Consider the following 26,030-nt stretch of genomic DNA (forward strand, 5'->3'; position numbering starts at 1 on the left):
TTGTGGGATCAAGCCCCAAATGAGGCTCTGCTCTCAGCAGGGAGTCTGCTAAAAAAATTCTTTCCTTCTCTCTCTTCTTTTACCTCTGTCTCTTCCTCCAGTCATTTTCTCTCTCACTCTCTCTCTCTCCTAAATACATCTTTAAAAAAAAGTATACACCAGTCTTTTGGAAATCAGTCCAGCAATATCTCTTAATACAAAAAAATATATGCTTCTTTATACAAAGCATTCCTGCTCCCCAGGATCTATCCCTTGGAAACAAAAGCACTGTTACAAAGGACAACTGTACAAGGATGGTTACTGCAGAACTGTTTCTACCAGAACATGGGAAGGTAAACGCCCAAGAGTACAGAAACTGAATAAATCATGATACACTCATACACCAAGGCCCTGTAAAAGAATTAGAGCTATACATCACTTGGCAGGATTTCCAGGAGATATTTTTTTTAAAGATTTATTTACTTATTTGAGAGAGAACATGTGAACAGGGAGAGAGGGATAGAGGAAGAGAGAGAGAATCTCAAGCCGACGCCCTGCTGAGTGTGGAGCCCCCTGCAGGGCTCAATCCCAGGATCCTGAGATCATGACCTAATCAAAATCAAGAATTGGCCAATTTACTGACTGAGCCACCCAGGTGCCCCTCATGAGATATTTTCAAGGGAGAAAGTATTAGATTAAACCACATGAGCTTCCTGGTATGTAATCAGTTTTTTTTTAATTTTTATTTTATTTATGATAGTCACACACAGAGAGAGAGGCAGAGACACAGGCAGAGGGAGAAACAGGCTCCATGCACCGGGAGCCTGACGTGGGATTCGATCCCAGGTCTCCAGGATCGCGCCCTGGGCCAAAGGCAGGCGCCAAACCGCTGCACCACCCAGGGATCCCCTGTAATCAGTTTTAACATACAAAAAGGCAATTTCATATGCTTAGCCTAATAATTATCTCATAAATATTTATTTGTGTGTGTCTATACATATATATGCATACATAATAGTGAGGGTTATCTTAATATAGAGAAAAATACACACTAGGTTGTCAACATGTACCAATGAAACAAAAGAAATATAACATGATCTAAAAGCAGGCAATTATAACACTGAGCTTGAACTGGGGATTTATGCCAAATGATGTTAGCTGTATCCTACTGAAGCTCTCAAATGCTGTTTTTATTTCAACAAATGTATTCAAAAAGATAACTTATCTACTATATATAGGAAAGCAGATGCCATAAAATAGGATAAAAATATTAAAGGTAAGAAATTAAACTTTTAAATAAAACAATTAAAATAAGTGATAATAAATCCAGTCAATTTTTAAAGTACATATTTGAAAATATGTACAACACAAAGAATAGAATTGTTTATCAACTTAAAGGTGGAGAACGCTTTAGGTTGAAGTCACTTACTTAAAGAAAAAGCAAGAAAAAGTGGGCTTCTATATTAATAAGTCTACGTTTTTCAGTTTTGATATGAGCCAGCACTGAAAACCCATGCATGGTGTAGGAAGGCAAGATACTTAACTGTATTCTCTGATAGAACTGGAAACTCACCGAAATTATCAGAGATTTTTGTTAATAAACTATTATTTCAGTAAGACATATAACACAACATCTAGAATCCGTTCTTCAAAATATATCCAGTTATTTGCTTATGTCTACAGAGATTTTGGGGAAAAGGTTCCTTATCTAGTCATCTTTGCTATTAGTTTCGGAAAACCCTTATGAAGAGATTTTATCAAGTCTTTCAAATGTCTCTTCATAATCTTCAAAATATAGACTCAGATGAGTCTATATAGTAGTTCAGATGAGTTAATAACCATGTCATCCAAAGAAAAGGTCCCAACTCACCATTTTAAAGAGGTATGCCCCCAACTCCAGTTTCACAATATAGAATTTAATGCACTCAATCTCTCAAGTGGAAAATAGGTTTAAGCCTTTGTTGTGCAGGACTGCTGTCAACATTTTGAAAGAGAAAAATGAGTAATTCAGCCAGCAAAATCAAGTTTATTCGGAATAGCAGAGAAATTGTAATTCAGGACAAGCAAACTATGGTAAACCACGGACAAGTCCAAAGAACATAGGAGGAGAGCATCCTTTTATAGAGGAAAGAAGGAAGTTGGGAGGGGTTGCTTTGAACAAAAGTTCATTAAAGGAAAAGGAGAGTTCAGGTTGTGGTAGCTTCTCACTGGCTTGCAGGAGATGGAAGTGGCAGTGGCTTCTCACTGGCTGCAGGCAAGGGCAGCTTGCTGTTGCCCAGCCACAAGGAAATTGTCCTTCTTCCTGTTGGACTATGCAAACTGTGACTAGTGCTGCTTAAGTGAGGGCCCTCCCTTCATGGCTTCCCAACTCCAATTTGAGTTATGTTTCCTTAACACATTTTCACAAAGATATATATATATATATATATATATATATATATATATATATATATATATATATAGTGAGCCAGTGCCTGTTAGGTACATGCTCTCACAAAGTATTTGTGTTCCAGAAAGATGAAGTCATTTTATCATCTTGAAGAGACAAATGGGGATTCTTCTATGGGAAAACCAATGAGCTTCTGAGTGAAACAGAAGGTGTTTTGAAATCATTGCCCATCTCTTCATGGAACTGAGAAAAAAGGAGAATTCAGTGACCCACTCTCAAATGACTGACAATTAATAGCTCCTGTGGGTACTTGTCATAAATGTTCATCGCCTGGTCTCCTTGTGCATAATCAATATATTTTATTCAAGACATCATAACTGCTCATATTTTCATTACAATTCTCAGTTCTATCTCTTAGAAACACCTTTTTTTTAACCACCGATTTATGATAGGGTCAAAAGGAAATTAATGTTATCAATAGTCAGGCCCAATTCCAATTTACAATGATAGAGACTTTTACACATTTTCTGTGACAAATGATTGTCAACTTCCAGCAGAAGAATGCTGAAGAGAATGCAGAAGAAATCCAGGCTAGCACTCAGAATCATCTATATACTGTCCACACTTCCAAGCTTTTTTGATGGAAAATGTAGTTACAGTAGCTAACGCAGTCTGTGTCCTGTGCATATTCTTCAGACCTTCCAGTGTGCTTCAGTGGATGTCAGCTGCCAGCGTCTGCACCTCTGTGCCTGAAGCTGGGCTGCCTCCAATGCCGGGGAATTAACACTGACTACCCTCCCAGCTCCACTAACACTAGCCCTCAACCAAGGACTCTTGGCGTTAGTAAGAGAATGCCCAGTCTGCTCACCACTAGGTGGCATGATTCTGAGGTTTGTATTTTGCAGTTTCCCAGAGTTTTGGTGAGACTAAAACAACTACAGTGGTAACTAGCTTACTAGCATGATGTACTTTACTGTAGGCTATCTTCTTTGCCTGTCTGATTCCCCCGGCTTCCCGATTGGTATTTCCTGTGCTTCCCAAATACCCTACTTGCACTCCACCCTTGTCTCAGAGTCTACTTCAGAGAGAACCCAGATCAGTCATTGAAAGCATGAACAATGATCCCATAAGTTACACAGTCCTTGTAAGGTGAGTTATCATGCCTTATGAGGCATGATTACCCTAGTTTCAAGCAATACTCTTAGAACTGCCTATGTAATATACCAGTTCTAATTCTTCTAGTACACATTAAAAAGATACATACACAATTCATCAAGCTATACATTTATAATTTGTGTGCTTTCCTATATGTAGGATACACTCTAATTAAACAGTTAAAAAGGTTAATAATAACAGTTAAGATTGTCACAGTACCCCTAGCTCTGATTTTCTGCTTCCAGTGAATTCATTCAGCTTATAAGTCATCTTGTCACCCCACTTAAATACTCCAGAATTTTGCTGAAGTCCTTTCTTTTCGGGGAACAACCTTCATTAATATATGAGAGTAAACAGAAGTCATTATCTCTTTTCTGATCTTCTCTGGAACAGTCTCCAGAGTTTTATGTTTACAGCTACTGGTTTCACTAGAGGTGGGTACTCAAAGATAATGCCCCTTCTCTATCCTTGGAAACAATGGGATGGAACAAAGTCATCTTCATCTTGCTTTCCTTAAGTCCCAACCCCCAAATGAATAAACCAGACACTATAGTTTTGTTACAGTTTTTATGGAAGAGTAAGGGAAATTCAGGACTCAATTTGTAATTAACTTGAAATCTCTTAAAGAGAAAGTACTTGACAACATGGGACTTCTCAAGGACTGTGGTCACAACCCATCCCGCCGATGCCCTTTGCTTTGAAGCTCTAAGTGTGCAATTAATTCCCTCCCCTGGGAAAACAACACACCAACACACCTTCACAAAAAAGGGTCTCATACCCTGCTTTCTACCTCCCCAGTCTTTGTCTCTTGGTCTTACAGTCTAGCTAAAGGCAACAGATGCAATGCATGTATTTGTCCCCACTCCCTCACAAGATCCCATCATAACAAAGAGAAAGGGATTTGAAACCAAAGCCATAAACTCACAGGGACAAATTGAATGGAAAAGAGAAAAACAACAAAAAATTTTCAAAACTAGAAAACAGATGGATGAATGATGACAGAGTTATGAGTTCTGAAAAGGCTGGATCCTAGGCAAGCAGTGGAGAAAGCCAAGAAGCAATCCAATTTACATTGCAGAATCCCGAAAAGCAAAGCAACGGGTTGCCTGGGGAACTTCTGAAAACGAGGAGTGAAAGTGATGCTAAAAAAAGAATATTGATTGCAAATCTATTGCAGAGAGTTAGATTTCCAGCACTCCTACGCGATTTAGTCAAGTGACTATCCTTCTTTCACCTCTCTGCAGGAGACTGGAAGAAGTCTCAGAAGAGGATAAAACAGAAGGGTCTTTGGACAAAAGGACACCAGGCACACCTGAGGCAATGGAAGAGGAAATGGGGCAAGGATATATGAAAATGTACACATTGACCTTGAGAGTCCCAGCCTTCTTTCCAGAATGCTTCCAGCCAGGTCTATACTCTCTGGGCAACAGATTGGGGTGGGGGAAGTCTCTAGTGACTCCAATCAGCCTATGAGAAAAAGATCTAAGTATATTGACATTGAAGGTTCCCCAAGGATATGGTCCAGGCAGACCATCGCCCAGTTCACGCTGGGCAGCTCTGGTTCCATGGCACCTAGGTCTCATGATCTGGGAATCAATCCCCACCAGGGCCAGGTGGGGAAATAGTCACTTGCCAATCAGGGCATAGCTTCAAAAACCATAGTTGCCTCCTTGGTGGTTCTTTAATTGAGGTGGTGAGAGTCTCCACACAGATCCTGATCTGCTACTGATGTAATGAATCATAAGGGCTAAGGGCAGAGCTGCCTGTAGCATAAACTAGAAGAAACTTCTCTTATTCTGGGTTCTACTTGAAGTAGGACACTTTTCAGGTCAGTCCAGTAATTGGCTGGGGCACCACACCCAACCACAATATATGTGCTTATCAAATCCAGAGACTCACCAAGTACTATACTTCTCTTTTAATACTGAGGGTAGAGAGTTCAGAACTTTAAAGGGGTCTTCCCAACATATCTAAAATAATTCATTGATGTGGCTGGACTTCCCTATAAATTGGATTATATTACAGACTACCTATTACTTCCTGCTTAAAACAACAAGAATCATTTACAATCTCTCATAGTTTCTATGAATCAAGAATTTAGACAGGGCACAGTGCAGATAGTTTCTCTTTGCTCTATGACATTGGGAGCCTAACTGAAAAACTCAAAGGCAAAAACTGGAATCATTTGACATTTTATTCATTACTAAATATGGTGGCTGAGCTTGAAGGGCAAGAATCCTGAGGGAGGGGTAGGGAGTCATAAGCCATATTGCTGTTTTATAATCTAACCATGAAAGTCATATTGGGTCATATCTGCCACATTCTTGTCACATTCTATGTCAAGGCAGTTATAAAAGTCTACTCATTCAAAAGGAGAGAAAATGACCCCACCTTTCAATGGAAGAATACCAACATCACCTTATAAGATGAACATGTGTGATGGATATGCACTGGTGTGGCCATCCCTGGAAAATATAATCTACCATAGTCATGCAGTCCAAGCCTCTATAGACTAAATTTGGCATGGATCTAAGAACTGGCATATTCTCCAGATGGGATGGTAAACTTCTATCAGGTGGAGCCAAACTGCTTCTAATATTTTTATCAAAAATATACAAATAGGAAATATATATATACAAATTGGGATAGATACCCCCCTCCCAAATTATCATGGTAATAGATGTCTATCAGGTGTCAGGTGCTATCCTGATTTGATTCAATAGGGAAATGACTTTCTGGAATAGCAGCTGTAATGGGTATCACTGTTTGGAGCTCTTAGTATGATTAAGTTAATGATAACCTATTGCCATTCTCCTAAACCCATCCATCTGCTGCACCAGCTAGACTGACAAGTTAAATGGACATGTAATAGGAATCATCACTGCTGCATCTGCTATGTCTCTCTGGTAACACTAATCTCTACAACTCCCCCCAGAGATGTACTACTGTTACTGATTCATTAGTTTGGCAGAGAAGAGCTCTAGGAGCTTCCTCTTTTTTATTCATTTCTTAACAGTTACTTCACAGATCAGCAAACCAATGTGGGAATTCCATCAGTTGATAAATACAGCTTTTCCAACTAGACACCCAAGAACTTAGGGACTTAAGATTCTACTAGGCCCTATGGTGAGGCTGAGTTGGGTCAAAACTCCATTACTTGATCTTCATATGCTCCCACTCTAACTTGTGGACAGTGACATTTTGGGGACTTAGGAATTAGTGAGTTAACAGCTAGTATCCAAATGTTGCCCAAGTGCATAGTTGCCCCAATAAAATGGTAATGGGTCCCTTTGGGGAAAGCCAGAAGTATACACTTACAGGGCTCTTATACTTAGCTCCCTCCTCAAGGATACCTGGCCTCTGCATTATTCAGTAGGCTCTAGATCTGTGAACTAGAGCAGATCTAACAACAGAATGCAGGGCTACATTTCTATCTTGATGACATCTGTCTCTACGCCTGGAGAAATGTTGGCTAAACAAATAGGACTTAAGTGTGTGGCCATTTATTATCAATTAATCACCTCCAAAGATCTTGGTATCCATTCTGATTATCATAAACTGCAGACAGGTCACTGTTAAAGACTTCTGTTTTGGAATATCCTAACTTCACCAAAAATAGGAAGTCATGACACTACCATTTTTGACCTACAGGGAACACCTAAGTCATGTTTTAATGATTCTAGTACTCCTATAACAAAATATGCCTCAAGCTTTTGGTAAAGGGAGTATCTCCAGGATTCTTATAGGGATAGGTTGGGAAAAGGAGTGACATATTTGGTCCAGAATTCCTCAAGTCTTGGATTCTTTTCTCCACAGTAGACAAAGAAATTCCATCATCTCAGCTTCTTGGATTGGTCAATATTATGTTTAGTTTTTATCTATAAAGCATGCCCAGATACTAGATCCATGACATTAAATCTAAAATCTGTGGTAGGTGCATCCATATTAATAAATACCCCCATACTGCAAATTATATCCTTCTCTTCTTGATTGAACACTCTCAATATTTTCATATGAATGCTACTTTTTTTTTTTGCCAGTGACTATACAAGTCCATTCTTTTGGGTATTATTTTCTCCCTGGTGTGCTATGTTGTACTCAAAACAAACTACAAGATAGTCTCACCAACATATTTAACCTGAATCTAACTGGGCCTCTAGACCTAATTTTTTTAGTTTCCAGGTAGATAAAAAATATAGAACTTTCTACCAATTAGTTTGAGCCCTTCAGAAAGTCAATGCCATGGCGGGGGGGGGGAACTAGCACTGTTCCAAACTAAAAGAAATCAAATAGACATAGTAATTAAATGCAATGCATAAACCTAGATTGCATCTTGATTTAAAAAAAAAGGCAGCAAAAGACATTCTTGGGATAAATGGCAAAAATTGAATATGGACTGAATTGGAAATTTTTGGAATATGGACTGAAATATGAACTATTAACTTACAATGGTATGAAAATGGCATTGTGGTTATATAGGAGACTATATCATTCTTAGTGGGCATGCTCAAATACCTAGGGGTAAAGCATCACTATGCCTACAAAGCATACTTTCAAATGATATAGTAAAAAAATGTGTTCAACATGAAGTTTGTGAGATTTCTTTCTGTGGCTGTATAGAACTGTAGTTTGATCATTTCCATTGCTGTTTAATATTCTGATACATGAATTTACCACAGTTGATTCATTTTTCTGATGGACATTTGGGTGGTTGTATCCATCTATACCCCCACCAGCTGCATAAGAGTTCTTATTGCTCCACATTCTTGTCAACATTTGTATTATCTTTCTCCATTTTAGCTACTCTAGTAGGTGTTTAGTAAAGTCTCACTGTGGTTTTATCAGTATTTCCCTAATTACTAATGAGATTGGGCATCCCTTCACATATCCGTTAGTCATTTAAGTCTCTCCCTGAAGTGGTGTCAAACTTCCATTGCTTAGTTTTCACTAAGTTGGCTGTCTCTTTCTTATTTTGCAGGAGTTTTTCATATATTCTGGATACAAGCCCTTTATCATGTGTTTCAAATATATTCTCCAATCCTGTGGAAAGCCTTTCCACCGTTTTAATGGAATCTTTTGATAAACAGTTATTTTTAATCTAGCCAACTTAAAAAAATAATAATCTAGTCAACTTTATAAACCTCTTCATGAGTAATGCTTTTTAACTCATGTTTCAGTGTTTTTCCTTCTGCCATGAAGAAGATATTCTCTATTACCTTTTAGGAGCTTTACCATTTTGTATATCACATATACCATTTTGTGCAGTCCATCTAGAATTCATTTTTGTTATGGTGTGAGGTAGAGGGCCAACCTTCACTTTTTTTCTATATGTATATCTATGCCCCAGCATCCTTTATCTGAATGACTTTTCTTTCACTGTTTTGCATTGCTACTTTCATAAATCAATGTGTATGGGCCTGTTTCTGAGTTCTGTATTCTATTCTGTTGGTCTGTATGTCTATTTTGCAACAATTCCTCACTGTCTTACTCCAGTTTCATAACAAATTTTATTATTTTTTTATTTATTTATAATAGTCACACACACACAGAGAGAGAGAGAGAGAGAGAGAGAGAGAGAGAGAGAGAGAGAGGCAGAGACACAGGCAGAGGGAGAAGCAGGCTCCATGCACCGGGAGCCCGACGTGGGATTCGATCCCGGGTCTCCAGGATCGCGCCCTGGGCCAAAGGCAGGCGCCAAACCGCTGCGCCACCCAGGGATCCCCATAACAAATTTTAAAATCTGGTAGTAAAATCTCTCCAAATGTTTATTCTTTTTCCAAAATCATCATGCTATTCTAGGTCCTTAACATTTCCATATAAATTTTAGAATCAGACTGCCGGTTTCTACAAAGAAAAAAAAAAAGCCTGGTGGAGATAGTTTTATGCAGTGATGGTAGATTGTCTCTTTCTCCTTGAAGTTCTATAAATTTTCGATTTTGAGGTTTTAAAAATGCATACTGGTTTAGAATTCTATTTTCCTTCTCAATTGAATCTTTATTACATAGAAATCCTGTTTCTAATAATGCTTTCTCTCTTAAAGTCTGTTTTGTCAATATATTGATCCCTGCTTACTTTTATTTGTCTGCTCTTTCTTTTCGTTCTTTTATTTTAGATTTTCCCGTCCTTATGCTTCAGGCAAGACTCAAAGAGGCCTTCACTAAAGGAACTCCCAAAAGATATACTCCAGTTGAAGGAAAGCAGTCTTAGAAGAAAGGTCTATGATGCCAGAGAATGGATTTTAATTATCCAATTTGATAATCTCAATATTTTCAATATTCTATTTATTGTATTTTAATTTTTAAATTCTATTTGTTCCACCTTTCTTTTTTTTGTTCCACTTTTCTATGCTTACTTAAAAAAAGTTTTATTTATTTTAGAGAGAGAGAAGGGAAAGAGAGCACGTGTGCTCAAGTGGGGGGGGAGGAGCAGAGGGAGAGAGCAAGAATCTGAAATAGACTCCATGCTCAGTGCAGAGCCCAAAGCCAAGGATCAAATGCTTAACCAATTGAGCCACCCAGGCACCCTTCTATGCTTACTTTTTATTCTTGCTTTGCCTGACAGCTTAAGGAAGAAGTTTGATATTTTTGCTTATTTGCATTTTCTTTTTTTTTAAAGATTTTATTTATTTATTCATAGACACACAGAGAAAGGTACAGGCACAGGCAGAGGGAGAAGCAGGCTCCACGCAGGGAGCCCAACGCGGGACTCCATCCGGGGTCTCCAGGATCACACCCCAGGCTGCAGGCGGTGCCAAACCGCTGAGCCACCAGGGCTGCCCACTTATCTGCATTTTCTTATTCCAAACCTCTTCATTGGTTTGTGATTTACACACTCTATTTCTATTCTTAAGAGTAGCCCTTAGGGGGCACTGGGGTAGCTCAGTGGTTGAGCATCTCCCTTTGGTTCAGGTGTGATACCAGGGTCCTGGGATTAAGTCTCACATTGGGCTCCCCACAGGGAGCTTGCTTCTCCCTCTGCCTATGTTTCCTCCTCTCTCTATGTGTTTCTCATGAATAGATAAAATCTTAAAAAAAGAAAAAGAGTAGCCCTTAAAACCTACCATGTATATTTAACTGAATACAGCCTGTTTCTCTACCTTCTTAACTCCTTCAATTCACTCTTCAACCCACTATTTCCCAGCCCTAAATTCCACTAAAACTGCTTCTGCAGAAGTTTCCAAATGCTGAATTCCACAGTCCTTTTATAAATCAGTATCTCAATGATTCTCCTGCTAACTTGATACTTGTGATCATCCCTCCTTCTTGACATTCTAATACCTAGGGTTCCTTGACACTGCACTTTCTTGGAGTTTTTTTGTTTTGTTTTGCTTTCCATAATTCTCTGACACTTCTCATTCTCACACCACCTCCCCTCCTTCTTAGGCCTTTCCTCCTTAATCCTGATTAGGAATTAATATTTCCCCCAAGATTCTGTGCCTAGCCCACTGCTCTCATTTTAAAAATCTATCTTAGGGTGCCTGGGTGGCTCAGTTGGTTAAGGTCTGCCTTTGGCTCAGGTCATGATTCCAGGGTCCTGGGATTGAGCTCCACATCCAGCTCCCGGCTCAACAGAAGAGTCTGCTTCTCCCTCTCCCTCTGCCCCTGTTCATGTGCTTGCTCTCTCTCACTGTCCGTCATAAATAAATAAATAAATAAATAAATAAATAAATAAATAAATAAATAAATAAATAGCTTTTTGAAAATCCATCCCATATGATCCCCTCCACTCCTATGGCATCAATTATCACCTCCATGGGGCTGATCCTGAAATTCAATTCTCCATCTTAGCTTCTTCCTTGAACAAACCTCACACTCAAATCCATTTCCAGCTGATCAATCAGACCTAGATATATCACAGGCATTACAAATTCAACATGCGTGCTCGCTTCGGCAGCACATATACTAAAATTGGAACGATACAGAGAAGATTAGCATGGCCCCTGCGCAAGGATGACACGCAAATTCGTGAAGCGTTCCATATTTAAAAAAAAAAAAAACAAATTCAACATGCTTAACACCAAACTTCTAACTTTCTATATTCCTCCCTTGTGAGGTAAAAACCAGCTTCTCCTCCTGTAACTTCTCACACAAGCTAGAAATGTGGGAGATTTGATTCCTTTCTCTCCCTCCATCCCACATCTCATCCCCGTTCTACTTCCTAAAATATTTTTTTTCTGGTTGTTTTTTTCCAAATAGTATTATGTAATTGTTAGGTATTCCAGAAAAAAAATGGATTTCATGTAAAAATAGGTCTTGATAAATGCTAGAAAACCATGGGAAAAAAGGTCTTTACTCAAGAGAATGAGAAGACAAACCATAGCTTGGAAGAAACTCTTCAGAAAAAAAAAAAAAAACACAACTCTGAGAAACACTCTTTGTACTGTTATCCAAAATACAGAAATAACCCTTAAAATTCAACACTAAGAAAACAATCTAATTTTTAAAATAAGCCAAGACCTGAACAGACACCTCACCACAGAAGGTATACAGATGTCAAGTAAGCATCTGAAAATATGTTCAACATCAGGTCACTAGGAGATTGCAAGTTAAAACCATGACATACCACTACACACTTCTTAGAATGGCCAAAGTAAGAAAACACTGACAACATCGAATGCGAGGATGCAGAGCAATGGGAACTCTCACTCACTGCTGATGGGAATGCAACATGGTTCAGCCACTCTGGAAAAGAGCTTGGTAGTTTCGTACAAAAGCAATCATACTCTTAACTTATATCCAGTGATCATACTCCATCATATTTACCCCAATGAATGGTAAAGTTGTGTCCACACAAAAACCTGCACTTGGATGTTTATAGCAACTTTATTTATAATTGCCAACACTCGGAAGCAACCAAGATGTCTATTGGTAATTGATAAACTATGGTACGTCCAGACAACGAAATACTCTTCAGTGCTAAAGAGAAATGAACTCTCAAGCCATGAAGAGACATGGAAAAATATTAAATGCATATTTCTAAGTGAAAGAAGCCGATCTGAAAAGGCTACATGTTCTGTGACTCCAACTATGACATTCAGAGAAAGGCAGAACTATGGAGACAGCAAAAAAAAAAAAAAAAAAAAAAAACGTGTGTGTGTGTGTGTGTGCACGCGCATGTATCAGTGGTTGTCAGGGTCTAGAAAAGAAGGAGGGATAAATAGGAAGAACACAGAGGGTTTGTACCACTGTGGCATGGGATGAAGGTCAACAGTGAAGGAGGTTGTGGGAATGGGGAGCAGGGGGCATATGGGAACTCTGTACTTTCTACTCAATTTTGCTGTAAACCTAAAACTGCTTTAAATCATGTCTATTAATTTTTTTGAAGCCTTTACCACAGGACTTTCCAGAGCCATTACTATGTGAATATTATATTCTAGATGCACAAGAGGTGATAGAACATGCAGTCTTTCCCAAACTTATTTCAGGGTTTTTGTGGAACACCTTTTAGCATCTCATATGCCTCATAAGCAGCTCATGAGCTGCTGCTCTGAGCCACTCCATTCTCCCCTATCCCTCACCTACCAGGGCCCTAGTCCAGCTTTTGCCATCTCTCTGGTTCCCTAGGTCTGGTCTTATTCCCTCAAACACATCATCCTCAGCAATGCAAGAGTGAGCTGCCTAAAACTCAACTCAGATGACGTCACTCCACCATCTGTAACACTAAGGCCAAACTCCCTCCTGGGGTATGGGAAGCACCCATGGCCTGGCTTGGCCATACCTCACTCAGTCTCATCTCTTCCACATCAGACCTTACAAACATTGCACTGCTTGTGCTTCCCCAAACGGGTTATGCTTGTACAGATGTCTTTGTCTTTGTTCACACAGTGCTGTCTGGAATACTCCTTTCCCCACTCCCATCCAACCTGTGGGTTAGCTCCTACCTCTTCCTTAGGACTCAGCTCTAACACCCTTATCTTTAGCGAAGTTCCCCTGACTGCGCTAGGAGACCCTTAGCTCCCATAATATACTGTATAAGCAATTCTAAGTCTGTTGCCCTGTGAGACTGAGTTTCTTGAGAGCAGGAACTATGTCAGATTCATTTTTCCTCATCTGTTCTTCCCAAATTCTAAAAGCTGATGGGCCCCCAAGGCTCCATCCTCTTCTATCCTTTCTCCTTAGGCATTTCATCTGATCTCACAGCTTTACATACCATCCATAACTCTGATGACTCCCAAATGGACACCTCCAGCCAAACAATTTCCAATGCAGACATGTACACTTGCTCCATTCTTTTTCCAGATCTCTATGCAAGTGGCTGCTTATTCAGGTTTCAGTTCAAATGTCACTAACTTCCTGACTACTCCATCTCAGTGGTCCTATCTTGTATCTGAAATTAAATAGTTTACTTGTTTATTTGTCTCTCCTACCACACCATCCCATGAAATTGGGGAGTATTGATTCATTGCTTTATTCCAGAGCCTATGACAGTGTTTGGCACATTGTAAAAACACTTATTAAATATTCATTGAATGAATTAATGCCCAACATGGGTCTGGCACATAATAATCAACATTGGAATGCCAAGGATCCCCTACTGTGCAAAATGTACCACAGGAATTGCTTCATTTGACCTCCAATATGACCATAAGCTCCATTTTACACTGAGACCCAAAGGTTCAGTGGCTTGCCTGGGAGGGGACACAAATACTGGCAGCCTGATCCAGAGCTTACTTTATTCACCATTATGCTATCCTCTCATTTGCCTCTGGAAGTATTTAAAAAGTACACTCAAAGGAAAGGGGGGGTGGGGATGAAGGGAGGCCGGTCTCAGCTTCTCTATCTGGTGGGGGAGAAATGGGACTTCAAGTTTCAATGTTCTGTGGCTCTAGCAGGAGAAGATATCCACAGTTCCCTCAGCTCACAACTCCAGACACCACTGGACAAAGGACATAAAAGGTCCCCTTTCTGACTGCCTGAGCCTGGGTCTGGTCCTTGGCATCTTCAGTATAAAATTTTTTAAGATATAGGAAGTAGGGGACCTGTTCCTGGAAAGCAGAAAACGTAGGTGCAACTCATCCTCCATGAGTGATACACAGTAACAGCCAAGCAAAGGGTCCTTCCCTGCAATATTTATTAAGGAATATACACATACACAGGAGAAAGGCAACCAGGAATTGTGGTTCCCACAGGTGAAATCTTTTTAAGCAAAGTTTTCTTGTTTTAATTTTCAAGTAGGGTGAACAACGAGTGAGAGGAAAGCTATCCAAGCTCTCCACCTCATACACCTGCAGAAGGTGGGGAAACAGGAGCCTGGGATACATAGGCATGAAAGAGTAATTGGCAGACTGGGAGAGGGAGGAGGAGGACGGGAGCTATCCATGAGATTACAGTTTTTTTTTTAAACTATAAGAAAAAGTCGTAACAGTTTTAGGCTGTTGATAAATTAACTCCTCTCTGTGTAAACCTAAAACAAAAACAAAAACACCCAGAGCAGATGGGGAAAAAGTGGGAGGTGAAATACACATACACACACGCACATACACACAAGCAGTACACACGTTAAGCTCTGCATTCCCACTGGAGGGGCTGGTCCTCCAGCCATAGAGCCAGATTCCACTGCAGGGAGGATGGAGGTGGGGCAGGGTGTGTGTTTTTGTATGGGACCTTCATAAAGTCTTTGGTGCTAATAAAGGCTAACTGAAGCGACAAGTCCTGAAGCCTCAGGTCCAGAAAGCAAGTCAGGGCAAGGAGAATATTTTTGCTCATCCTCACAGGAGAGGGTTTGCCTCGGCCCAGGGCTAGGGCCAACCTGATCTAAAACCCAAGGTATATTTAATCTGATTTCAGTACTTTCTTCATTCCCATAATTATGGGAGCATGACGTCTCCCTCTTCAACCAAAAATTTAAACATGTAGAAATAGCTTAGCAACACATACGGAAGTACCTCTAAAGCTTCCCCACTTTGCCTAAAAGAACCACACCTCCAGACCTTTCTGAGAGTCTGATAGGAGGTTTAACCTAAAGGAAAAATACTCAAAGGTGTGCACCTTTCTCCCACAGTGTAAGTGCCTTCTGCCAACAATTCCTAAGGTGCTGGTGCCAGGAGAGGACTGGGATTGAGGCTGCAGAGAGAGTCGGGATGGCTAGGGGACATGTACAACATAAAGCAACAGAGAGGTCTGCGTGTCCAATAAGTGGCTGGGCTGGGCAGAATGCCAAACCCCAGGCAACAGATTGAGCAATTTCTAAACCAAACAGAGAGGTAGGAAAGGGAATGGGATGGGGGAGTTGGGGAAGGAGGAAAACTGGGAGAGAGGGGGCTGAGGTGAGTGGGAGCCATACAGGTGTTTTGTTTTTATTTCCACATCTGAGGGCTGAGAGTCTGATTCGCTGCCTGTCCATTTCCGCCGTTCATCGACTGTCCATAGCTCAGCATGCCATGGGCTCCACAGAAGTTCATCCCAGCCATCTGCTGGGTCATCTGAAAGGGAGAGAGGAGACTTTCAGACCAGGCTGTGGGCATGCAGCCAATTACTGCAAAAAAAGCAGGGTAGGAGTCCTCCTGTCTGTGGGGAGGGGGAGACAACAGGACAAAGGGGAACGGTTATGGCACAGATCTGCCCTGAACTTTAATAATAGATCATTTTGAGGGCTCCAGACCACATAAATAAATGAAGGACTTCTCAGAAGGGAGATGTTGACAGAGACTAATGCTCAAGGAGGGAAAGGAGTCCTGGAGCTAGTCAACATAAAAGCAGCATGAGACGTTATTCTCTTCTTTTCTGGTCTCTCATCCTAAAAAGAAGGGGCCTATTGTTAACTTGCCAGCCCTGAGAGTACACAGATGAGCCCCCGTGGCAGCGCTCCTGTCTTATCTCCAGCAGAGTTATTACTGTCAGGTCTAGTGAAAGTGCTCGTGCACGCTCAAGCGGAGAGAAAAGGAAAAAGACACTGGGCTGTTCAGAATGAACAAAGGCAGGCAAAAAAAAAAAAAAAAAAAAAGACCAATTGGTCTTCAGTGTGTGAGAAGGGAAGTTGCTGGGAGAAAAGAATCAGTGGAATAAGGTCTGGGTGGGGCCAGGGCCTCTATGAATGAGACTGAAAGCCTGGCCTCTGGCAGTGAACAGAGGAAACTATTTATCAAGAAAAATGCCTTAAATCTCCCAAGCCCGGTACCTTTCTGTGTAAGTTCTTTTTCTTGAGGAGAAGGTCTATTTTTAAATCCCACCAACTTCTTTAAAGAAAACCTCAAGCTTATAGAAAAGTTGAAAGAACAATAGAATGAAACCCATATACCCTTCTTTAAATTCTCAGTTGTTAACACCTTGCCCCATTTTCTCTCTGAGATTTATGTATCTTGTGTGGGATCTTCATACACATGTATATGTAAATGTTTGGTGAGCATGGAAAACTGCAGGTATCCTGACATTTCACTTCTTAGTAAGGCAGGAGGCATCTCGTAGGAAAGAGTACTTTCCTAAAATCACAATACAAGAAATTTAACATGAATACAATATTCTAATATAGGTTACATTTCATTTTCATATCCCTTTTGTCTCCTAAATTTAATATAGAACAATTCCCCCACCACTTTTTCTTTCCTGACATTGTTTTTGGAATCCAGGCCAGTTATTTTGGAGAAAATCTTTCAATTTGGATTTACCTCACATTTTCTCATGATTGGATCCAAGTTAAACATTTTAGGCAGTGATATTGTGTCCTTCTTAGTACAAGATACCAGGAAGCACATGATGTTCATTTGTCCCATTGTTGGTAATCTTATGTCTGAGCACTTGGCTAGGGTAGTATCCACTGTGGGCTTTTTCACTGTAATTAGTAATTAATCTAAAGGGTACTTTTACAAGAATATGTGAATATCCTGTTCTTTCTACAATTACTAGTTGCCATTCTTCTGTAAAGAAGGCTTTCCCTCCCTCTCTCCCACACTCATTTCAAAAAATATATCGCTATGGACTCATGGATTTTTTTTCCTTTGGTGTTATAATCCATCAGTGTCATTCCTTTTGATGTTCAAATTGTCCCATATTTGGACAATGGGAGCCTCCAGAAGTTGGCCCATGGGTCATTTTGACATGTTCTCATCAGTTTTACAGCACTTCATTACTTATACAGATAAACATGGAGGACTGAAAATAAGTGAATTAAAATCCCAACTATGAAAGCTAGAAAAAGATCAAAGTAAGTCAAAAGGCAGCATACAGAAGGAAATAATAAAGATAAACCAGAAATTGAGGTCAAAAACAAACAAAAAATATAGAATAAATAAAACAAAATCCTGTGGTATATATGTATATATATTTTTTGTTTGTTTTAACAGAATAGACCACTAGTTAACCTAGTTGAAAGAATGGACAAGGAGGAAGGAGAGCACAAACATACAAAATAAGACATGACAAGGGAAAAATAACCACTGAAACAAGAAACTTTAAAAAAATCATGAGATAGACTGCTTGCTTGGCTTAACCTTTGATAAATGAATCTGAAACCCTAGATGAATTAGCTAATCTACGTAAACAGAGTTTTCCAAAGCTGTCTTTCATAGAACAAAGAGAGAATGCAATCAAAGAATTACTACACAAAAAAAGCACAAGGCTCATACAATTGCACATAAGAATTCCAATCTCCAAAGACCAATACTATATAAATCCAGTATATAGTATATCCAATATACTATATAAATCCAGTATATATATCCAATACTATATATATCCATTTATATAAATACTATATAAATTCCAGACTATAGAGAAAGGAAAACATGAAAATAGTTTTCATACAGCAGGTGAACATTGTCACCCAAGCCTGAGAAAGACATGCACACGTGTGGGCACACACATAAGCCATTCCAACAATACCTCTTTGTCCATTTCTTTTTTTTTTAAGATTTTATTTATTATTCATAAGAGACACAGAGAAAGAGGCAGAGACACAGGCAGAGGGAGAAGCAGGCTCCATGCAGGGAGCCCAATGTGGGACTGATCCCGAGACCCCAGGATCACGCCCTGAGCCGAAGGCAGACACTTAACCTCTGAGCCACCTAGGCATCCCTGTTTTCAGACCTTTGAATCACTTTGTTTCAGCTGGCTTTGTTTGTATGTAGTAGAAAATTAGGCATTGCTTTGTGAGTCAATTTAAACATCTTTTTCTTTTCATAGGAAAGCTACCTGATGATATGACTGATATGTTTGTTCTTAGTTCTATCACATTACATTTTTACTGTGTTTATTATATTTGTTATACTTAATGGTCTATGTATTCCATTTTATTGTAAAATATTCCTTAGGTATCTATAAAGTTTTGTTTTTTCTTCTAGTGGATACCTTTATACTAATAATTTCTGTCTTTAGTTTCCTTTATCCTGTCCTCAAGCTTCTACCATTTGGTATGTCAGATAATGGTATTACATTGTTTAACTTCCACCTATTTCTTGTACAATAATCAATTTATCCTACCTTCTCCTTCTTACCTTCTCCCTTTTTTTATCTTCTCTTGTTATCATTGTTTGTTCTAAAAAATATATGCACAACATATATTTTTTCTATCCTTGTTATTACCTTTAGATTCTCAAACATTTAGTCACCATCAGTTCTTTTGCCAAAATGTCCTCAGTCATCTCTTAAATGGATGTAGCTTAAGTTCTGGTACATTCCACAAGAAAGACATAAGTATGATACTCTGTGATTTCTTGCATATTTAATATTTTTTAAAATAGCCTCAATCCTTGAAAGATAGCTTGTCTGGCTATACTTGTCTCACATGTACATGAGTATCTTGAAAATACTACTCCCATTGCTATGTTTTATGTTGCTGTTAAAAGTCCAATGTCCAAAAAAAAAAAAAGTCCAATATCAATCTGGGTGTTCTTTTTTCTTTAAAAATAGCAGGGGGGCACCTGGGTGGCACAGTGGTTGAGCCTTTGACTCAGGTCATGATCCTGGGGTCCTAGGATCAAGTCCTGCATCGGGCTCCCCACAGGGAGCTTGCTTCTCCCTCTGTCTATGCCTCTCTCTTTCTGTTCTCATGAATAAACAAAATCTTTAATAAATAATAAATAATAAAAATGGTTTGGGAGGTAAGGAGATGGTTAGAGCTCTGAGAATTTTTCTTGTTCCATAAAGTTTAAAAGTTTCCTGGAACGTATGTTAGAATTTACCATTCTGGGTCAACCCTCCATACATACTCAATGGACTCTTTCAAAATTATATTCAAGTCTTTTATTTATAGGAAGTTTTCTTGTGTTATAGATTTAAATATATTAATTCTGCTCTACTATTTTTTCTTGGAGAGTCTCCAAATATATTTATGTTAGGCCTTCTTTGCTTAATTTCTGTATTACCTTCACTTGGATTTATTTTCCTGCTTCCTATATTTAGTTTCCATTCTCTGACCTGCGTCAAACATTTCTTCAATGCCAAATATATTTTCAGTTGAATTTATTCTCTTCTGGCTAATTTGTAATTCACACATTTCTAAGACAATTGTGTCTTTTTTCGATTTCTTTCCTGAATTCAGTAAAGTTTCATTTCATAACTTCCAGTTTTTTGTCCATCTTGGTTCTAAGTTTTTAAATTTCTGATTGAAGCTGTTTTGTCTTCCAGTGTTAAAGGACATTTCATTCAGGGTGGTGGTTTGTATAACAGTTTTCTTCTGCTCATGGCTGTTTGGGGGGTGGTGAGAATTTTCATTTCTTAATATGGTTTGATTTTTTTAAGATAGATTTATTTATTTATTTATTTATTTATTTATTTATTTGAGAGAGAGAGAGAGAGAGAGAGAGAGAGAGAGAGAGGCAGAGACACAGGAGGAGGGAGAAGCAGGCTCCATGCCGGGAGCCCAATGTGGGACTCGATCCCGGGACTCCAGGATCGCGCCCTGGGCCAAAGGCAGGTGCTAAACTGCTGAGCCACCCAGGGATCCCTGGTTTGATTTTCATTTTCTATTTTCTTCTCATAGCAGTTCTGTATAAATGTCACCCGCCACTTTCTGTATATTTTGTAGTGCCTTATTTTTCTGAATAAGGAATAATAGAAGGTATGAGGGTTTGGGGAGGTTTACTAGATTTCTTGGTTCAAGAGCGCCCTCTTCTGTTGGTATAATAATATGATTATATGGAAGGAGGGACGAGGATGGTTTATCTTCTCATTTTGTGATTCCCTTTTCCACTTCTCATTTCTTACTTTCCTTTCATCATCAGGTCCCCCCAGAGCACCTCTTCCTTCTAAGTCATCCCCATAAGAGGTGCCTGGGTGGCTCAGTCAGTTAAGCATCCAACTCTGCGTTTTGGCTCAGGTTATGATCTCAGGATCTTGAGATCAAACCCTGCATCAGGCTCCATATTGCTGGGTGTGGAGCCTGCTGAAGATCCTAAGTCACTCACATGACCCTAGAAGCAAAGCTTTTTCCAGAGCTATCATCTTCAATCCTACATATTTCAAGCTCCTCATTTTCAATTCTCCACATAACCAGAGTTCTAATTGCCAAGTCTCAGACCTCTTCTCATCATGCTTCTGGTCAAGGTAGGTCTTTCCAGGGGGTGATTTTGTCTACGCTCCGTCACCTTCAGCCCCCTGCTCCCTCTCCTCTTTCTACGTAGTTTCTCTGATGCTGGCTCTGCTGGATTTGGGTGTTTACTGCTATGTAATTTGAAGTTTGCAGTATTATGCCTACTAGATGTGGCAGTCGTAGGTTATGAGGGGCTTTATTTGCATTCCTTATTTACCTATATAAGTTGCTTTTGTTTTTGAGGATTGTGTGAAGAAATTTAGATTGAGGCAATTACCCTCATTCTACATAGTAACCCAGAACTCCTCAGAAAGTTTGACATTAGGTAGATCTTCTACAAAAAAAAAGAAAGAAAAAGAAAAGAAAAGGTGGGGTGGGGTAGCAAATCTAAGAATGTCTGCATTATCACATTTACACTGTAAGGGTTCAAAGGATAAGGGAAAGATGAGGTGAGACAGCCTTGAGGAAGGCTCAAAACTCTTGTCCCAAGTAAAATGGGGTAGCTTACCTGAGTAAGGTTCCACTGCAGCTGCTGAGCTGGCTGAACCCCATACATGGTCTGGGGAACAGCTGCCATGCCTGCCATGTAGCCAGCCTGCTGGGTGGTCATCATTCCATTTGGCACACCCATCATTGAAGCCTGCATGCCACCCATATAGCCTGCAGGCATGGCCATGGGGGCAACCATTCCAGAAGCTCCTGGCTGAGCTACCATGCCTACTGGTGGAGGCATCATGCTCCCCATTATGCTGTTAGGAGGTGTGACCCCAGGGAAGCTGGGATAGGCCGTGGGATAGGCCATCTGAGCTGGAGCCATGAACATTGCTGCCAAGAAAACATAAATAGAGAACTATTTAAGAAGAAAGTGTCCGTCTAAACCCTCACTGGCTACTCCTTTCCAGCTAAATTTCTCAGTAGCATTTCTACTCAACCCAGAATGCTCTTCTACACAGCAAAACAGACAGATTCCCTACAAGACTTGCAATGGCTTACCAGTGGGCTGCTGACCTAGCCACTTTCCTTTCAGGCTCCAGGTCCAGTTCTTGAGTCAGACTTCACAGAGGTGTGACACCAGACCCCACAAAAGTATGGCTCTGAGTTACATTAATATCTATCCACTGACACTTTGTAGCTTCACAAGAAATATCACATTCAGGCCTGTTTGGAGAATAATGTCCTGGCCCCCAAAGCAACTGCCCCCATTACAACAAATAATTCCTGCATGTAAGTCCTCATGTTTCTATCTGACACAATGCCACCATCCCCATTAAATCTACCTTGGGCAGGCATTTGAGGTGTCTGGGATCCATACAGTGAAAGGATGGAGTCTTTAGAGAGCTGTTTCTTGCCTGTTTCTTCTGATTTGCTCCCTGGCTCTGGAAACAGGTTCAGGTTTTCAGGAACAGAGCCGGCACTCCCTGCAGTTGGCATGGAACCTACAACCTGAGGGCAAAGAGGGCAGGAAGAGACAGTAGAATTGGAATGGTCCTCACAGAGGTCTCGGTAAGGACCACCCCCTTTCTCTGCTGCTTCTAACATCTCCAATAAGAATTCATGGGCAAGTTAATAGCTTCCTGTTATATCTACCACACAAATATCTGAAAATACTAGACAGTTAACCTCTGGTACAATTCTTTGTTCTACAAACAATGTGATTTAGTGAAAAACAAACAAAAACAACCTACAAATGATGCACCCATAGAGAACTGAGTTTAGATCCCCATGCGACCATTTACTAGTTGCATAACAAGAGGCTAGTCATATAATTTTTCTGAATTAATGTTTCCTCATCTATAAAACACCCATTTTGCAGGGCTGTGGTAAATATTTTAAGTTATAAAAGAAATATGCAAACTGATATACAAAATCACCTAGTGCTGCGCCTGTTCATAAACAGGTATTCTACGAATGGTAGCCATTAACAGTTTCAAGTCTTTCACATCTACAAATTCTCTGGCAGTAACCCTCATGCTGAGGAGCTAACCTAAAATATCAGCCTTTACAATGGGACACATCATCAACAAAAGACCACTCAAATGATCCACTTTTTTTGGGTGGGAGACAAAATGGAATGAATAGCAATCCTAGGTTGTAACAGAGATGATGCAGGGTGAAGGGAAGAATTAAGAAAACCAAAGTCCAAGTCCACCAAAGAAGTATGACTTGCTTCCATACTATCAAAATTATCCTTTTTAGAATGCTCTTTAATTCTAAGGAGCCCACATGACTCACCTTTCTGGAAACTGAAGAAGAGGGGGATGGAACAGAAGCCAAAAGGTCTAAATCCTTCTCTAGGGTATTGCTGGTCTTACTATTTGCAATGGAGCAGGACACAGGAGCATCTGGAGAGAGAGAACAAAGCTCAACTGTAGCACTGCTCATTAAGCCTATGCCTTCCACCTATTCTAGACACAAAGAAGAAAAAGCCTCTATGTTCCATCAGGGACTTGGAAATCTAGGCTTCTGCAACCATTTAGCTTGGATGGGGCATCTCACCTTCCCAGAAGTATGCTGGAGAAGTATGGTGGCCAGCTATCAGGGACAGGGCAGCAGAAACCCAGGCCTGGAAGCTGTATTAGCCCCATACCAAAGGGGCTGGCTGGCTATTTGAGGGGTACAGCTGTGTAGCTTTTATCCTTTTTCAGAGATAAACGGAAGGTATGGAAATCATAAGTCTAAATAGCTAGTAACCTAAATCAGCAGAAATGCACTGAACCTAAAGTACAGCCATGAGATCTGTGAAAGGTAAAGAAAAGGCTCTATTTCTGACAAGGGCAGAACCACTAGTTCAGGGTTTCAAAAGTTGAAGAAAAATAACCACAAGGTAATAGGTCATCTCAGAGACAGGCTGCACTTGAAAAAATGAGAGGGATGGGGGCATGGCTCATGGCTGCTGGTTTAGTGAAACTTGCTAACATTTACTGAATGCTTAGTTCATGCCAGGCAAGGGGTTAAGAGCTTGAGAGGAACTATCTCATTTAATCCTCCCCAAAACATTTTTGAAGTAGAGATGCTTATCATCCTTACTACACAGATTAGGAAAGCAATGTTCAGAGGTTGAGTTAACTACCCAGGGTCACATAGACACTAAGTGGCAGAGATGGCACAGATGGCACTCTAACTCCAAAGGCATGCTCTTAACCACTACACTATTGCTCTGAAAAGTGTAAACACTTCTTAGACTAACTGCTCAGATGTAAAACAACAGGAAAAACATAAGAGAACAATCTTAACGATGAAGAAACAAACTAAAGAATCCCAACAGTACCTATCTTCCCAGGGTGACAGGGAATTCATCATAATTTGTAAGATTATTGGAGTGGAAACATCTAACTCTTACCAAGGCCCAACAAATCCATGACAGGTGCTGAGGATTTCGGGGAGCTTTTCCGAGGTAGCTGTGGATCTTCTTTTTTCTGTGGCTAAGGTGAAAATATGTTAAAGAAAGAAAAAATCAGATGTTTTTGAACATTTTTTTCCTTTGTCACTGTAAGGACACAGGTGTTCTTGTGGTCTGGCCACTATTATTCAAGGAGTTACTACCAAAGAAAGAAAATTCAGGAAGTGGCAGGTAAAAGAATCAAGTCAGGAAACAAAAGTGCATAAACCAAACCTAAAGTGAAAAAGAAATCATCTGTGCTTGTTTGGCTTTCTGAAACCAAGGCAACCACAGATCAAAAGATCCAACAAAAATAGCAGGTTTTGGTCCCAGGAAAAGCCAAGAATAAAGGTAAGTGTCTGATGGTACAAGAGCCAAGAGCCAACAAATCTCCCAGTGATTAGAAAGCCTTTAATACCAAAAGGGAGATCGATTTAAAGATTACCTAATTCATTCTGCCAGTATCATTAATGACTGTTCTGCAGACAGTGTGATTCAGAATAATAAAAGACTCTTCCTTAAGCAAATAGTAAAAAGTCCTCTCTCCCAAGATTGCAAGCTCTTAAGAGTATCTACTACTACAGTCACAATGTCCTGTGAAAAAAGAAAGGTGTCTACTTCAAAATGACATACAAGAAGGATTAAAATGGGTTAGTATGGCCAGGCTTCTGGACTGTTCTTAACTGTAACAGGAAAATGAGGTAAAGAGGGCCTAATGAGAGAACGATGCAGGTAACATCTGCTCAGGAGGTATCACACAGTCACCACATTATGGCATGGAATGTGCCTCTTGCTCAGACAGGACAAATACAGTTCCCAAACTCCCAACTGGTCCCAAAGAGAAGTGTCACAGAGCAGACTGGGCAACAACAAGGTAATGGGGAAAGCATGAGAAATGGCAGCAGTGGAACCCTTTGGCCCCAGGTAAAATGGTGCAATAGGCTATCGACCCCACCCCACCCACCAGGAGGCCTGCTACCCCATCTTTCCACATATAAACACACCTGAGGCCATCCACCCAGTGCAAGGACTTTCCCACTTACCATTTTAACTTTCTCAAAAACAACAGGTTCCATTTTTTTTTCTGGAGCTGGTTCACTTCCTCTTTTCCACTTGTCATCTTTTTCTTTCTATGATTCAACAACATAAGACAAAGAACACAGGCCCCATGGTAACAAATTATAATTCCAAATGTGCAAAAAGGACACAAAAAATTATTTTTGAATCTTATTAAGGAGTCTGACAAACTCGGAGGTGTCTTTGTATGGGGCATCAGAACTACCTCTTCCACATTAGCCTCAATGCTTTAAGAGGCATCTTTCACATATCATTTAGTATCTCCTCGTTCTGTCTGACTTACCTATGACTCCTGAAATGTGAGCCCAGGCTACCTACAGAAGTTAAAAATGTTTCACCAGGTTGCTGCCCCTCTGTGACCCTAAGTTAAACTTGCTCATGCTTTGAGGGGTCCTCCCTCATCTTGGTACACCAGTAAATAAATTCATGTTCATCTTACTTGACATACATCCTTTGTGATTTTAAATTCAATCATAAATTCTCTCAATCTTCATCTCCTTTTTTAATATCAGAAACTATAATTTCAAGCTTAAAGATTAGGAAAACAAAAATTAAGGAAATAAGGCCCCCCCCCAAAAAAAAGAGTAA

The 26,030-nt window shown here is 40.0% G+C and overlaps 1 protein-coding gene and 1 non-coding gene across 2 annotated transcripts in view; one reads left to right on the top strand and one right to left on the bottom strand.

Moving 5' to 3' along the window:
* Positions 1-11,400: 11,400 nt before the first annotated feature.
* Positions 11,401-11,507, top strand: LOC129520955 (U6 spliceosomal RNA). The gene has a single exon (XR_008666719.1). It is a non-coding gene; the product is annotated as a U6 spliceosomal RNA (small nuclear RNA).
* Positions 11,508-14,571: 3,064 nt separating this feature from the next.
* Positions 14,572-26,030, bottom strand: part of SMAP2 (small ArfGAP2) — a 47,454-nt gene continuing 35,995 nt past the window's right edge. Inside the window, exons 5-10 of the mRNA XM_055341802.1 lie at positions 25,409-25,495; positions 24,327-24,408; positions 23,219-23,328; positions 22,264-22,429; positions 21,495-21,811; positions 14,572-15,944 (exon numbers count right to left, since the gene is read on the bottom strand). Of these exons, the coding sequence (XP_055197777.1) occupies positions 15,819-15,944; positions 21,495-21,811; positions 22,264-22,429; positions 23,219-23,328; positions 24,327-24,408; positions 25,409-25,495 (888 nt within the window). The 3' untranslated portion in view covers positions 14,572-15,818. The remainder of the gene's footprint in view (positions 15,945-21,494; positions 21,812-22,263; positions 22,430-23,218; positions 23,329-24,326; positions 24,409-25,408; positions 25,496-26,030) is intronic.

Source organism: Nyctereutes procyonoides, unplaced genomic scaffold (genome assembly GCF_905146905.1).
Source record: "Nyctereutes procyonoides isolate TBG_1078 unplaced genomic scaffold, NYPRO_anot_genome, whole genome shotgun sequence".
NCBI lineage: Eukaryota > Metazoa > Chordata > Mammalia > Carnivora > Canidae > Nyctereutes > Nyctereutes procyonoides.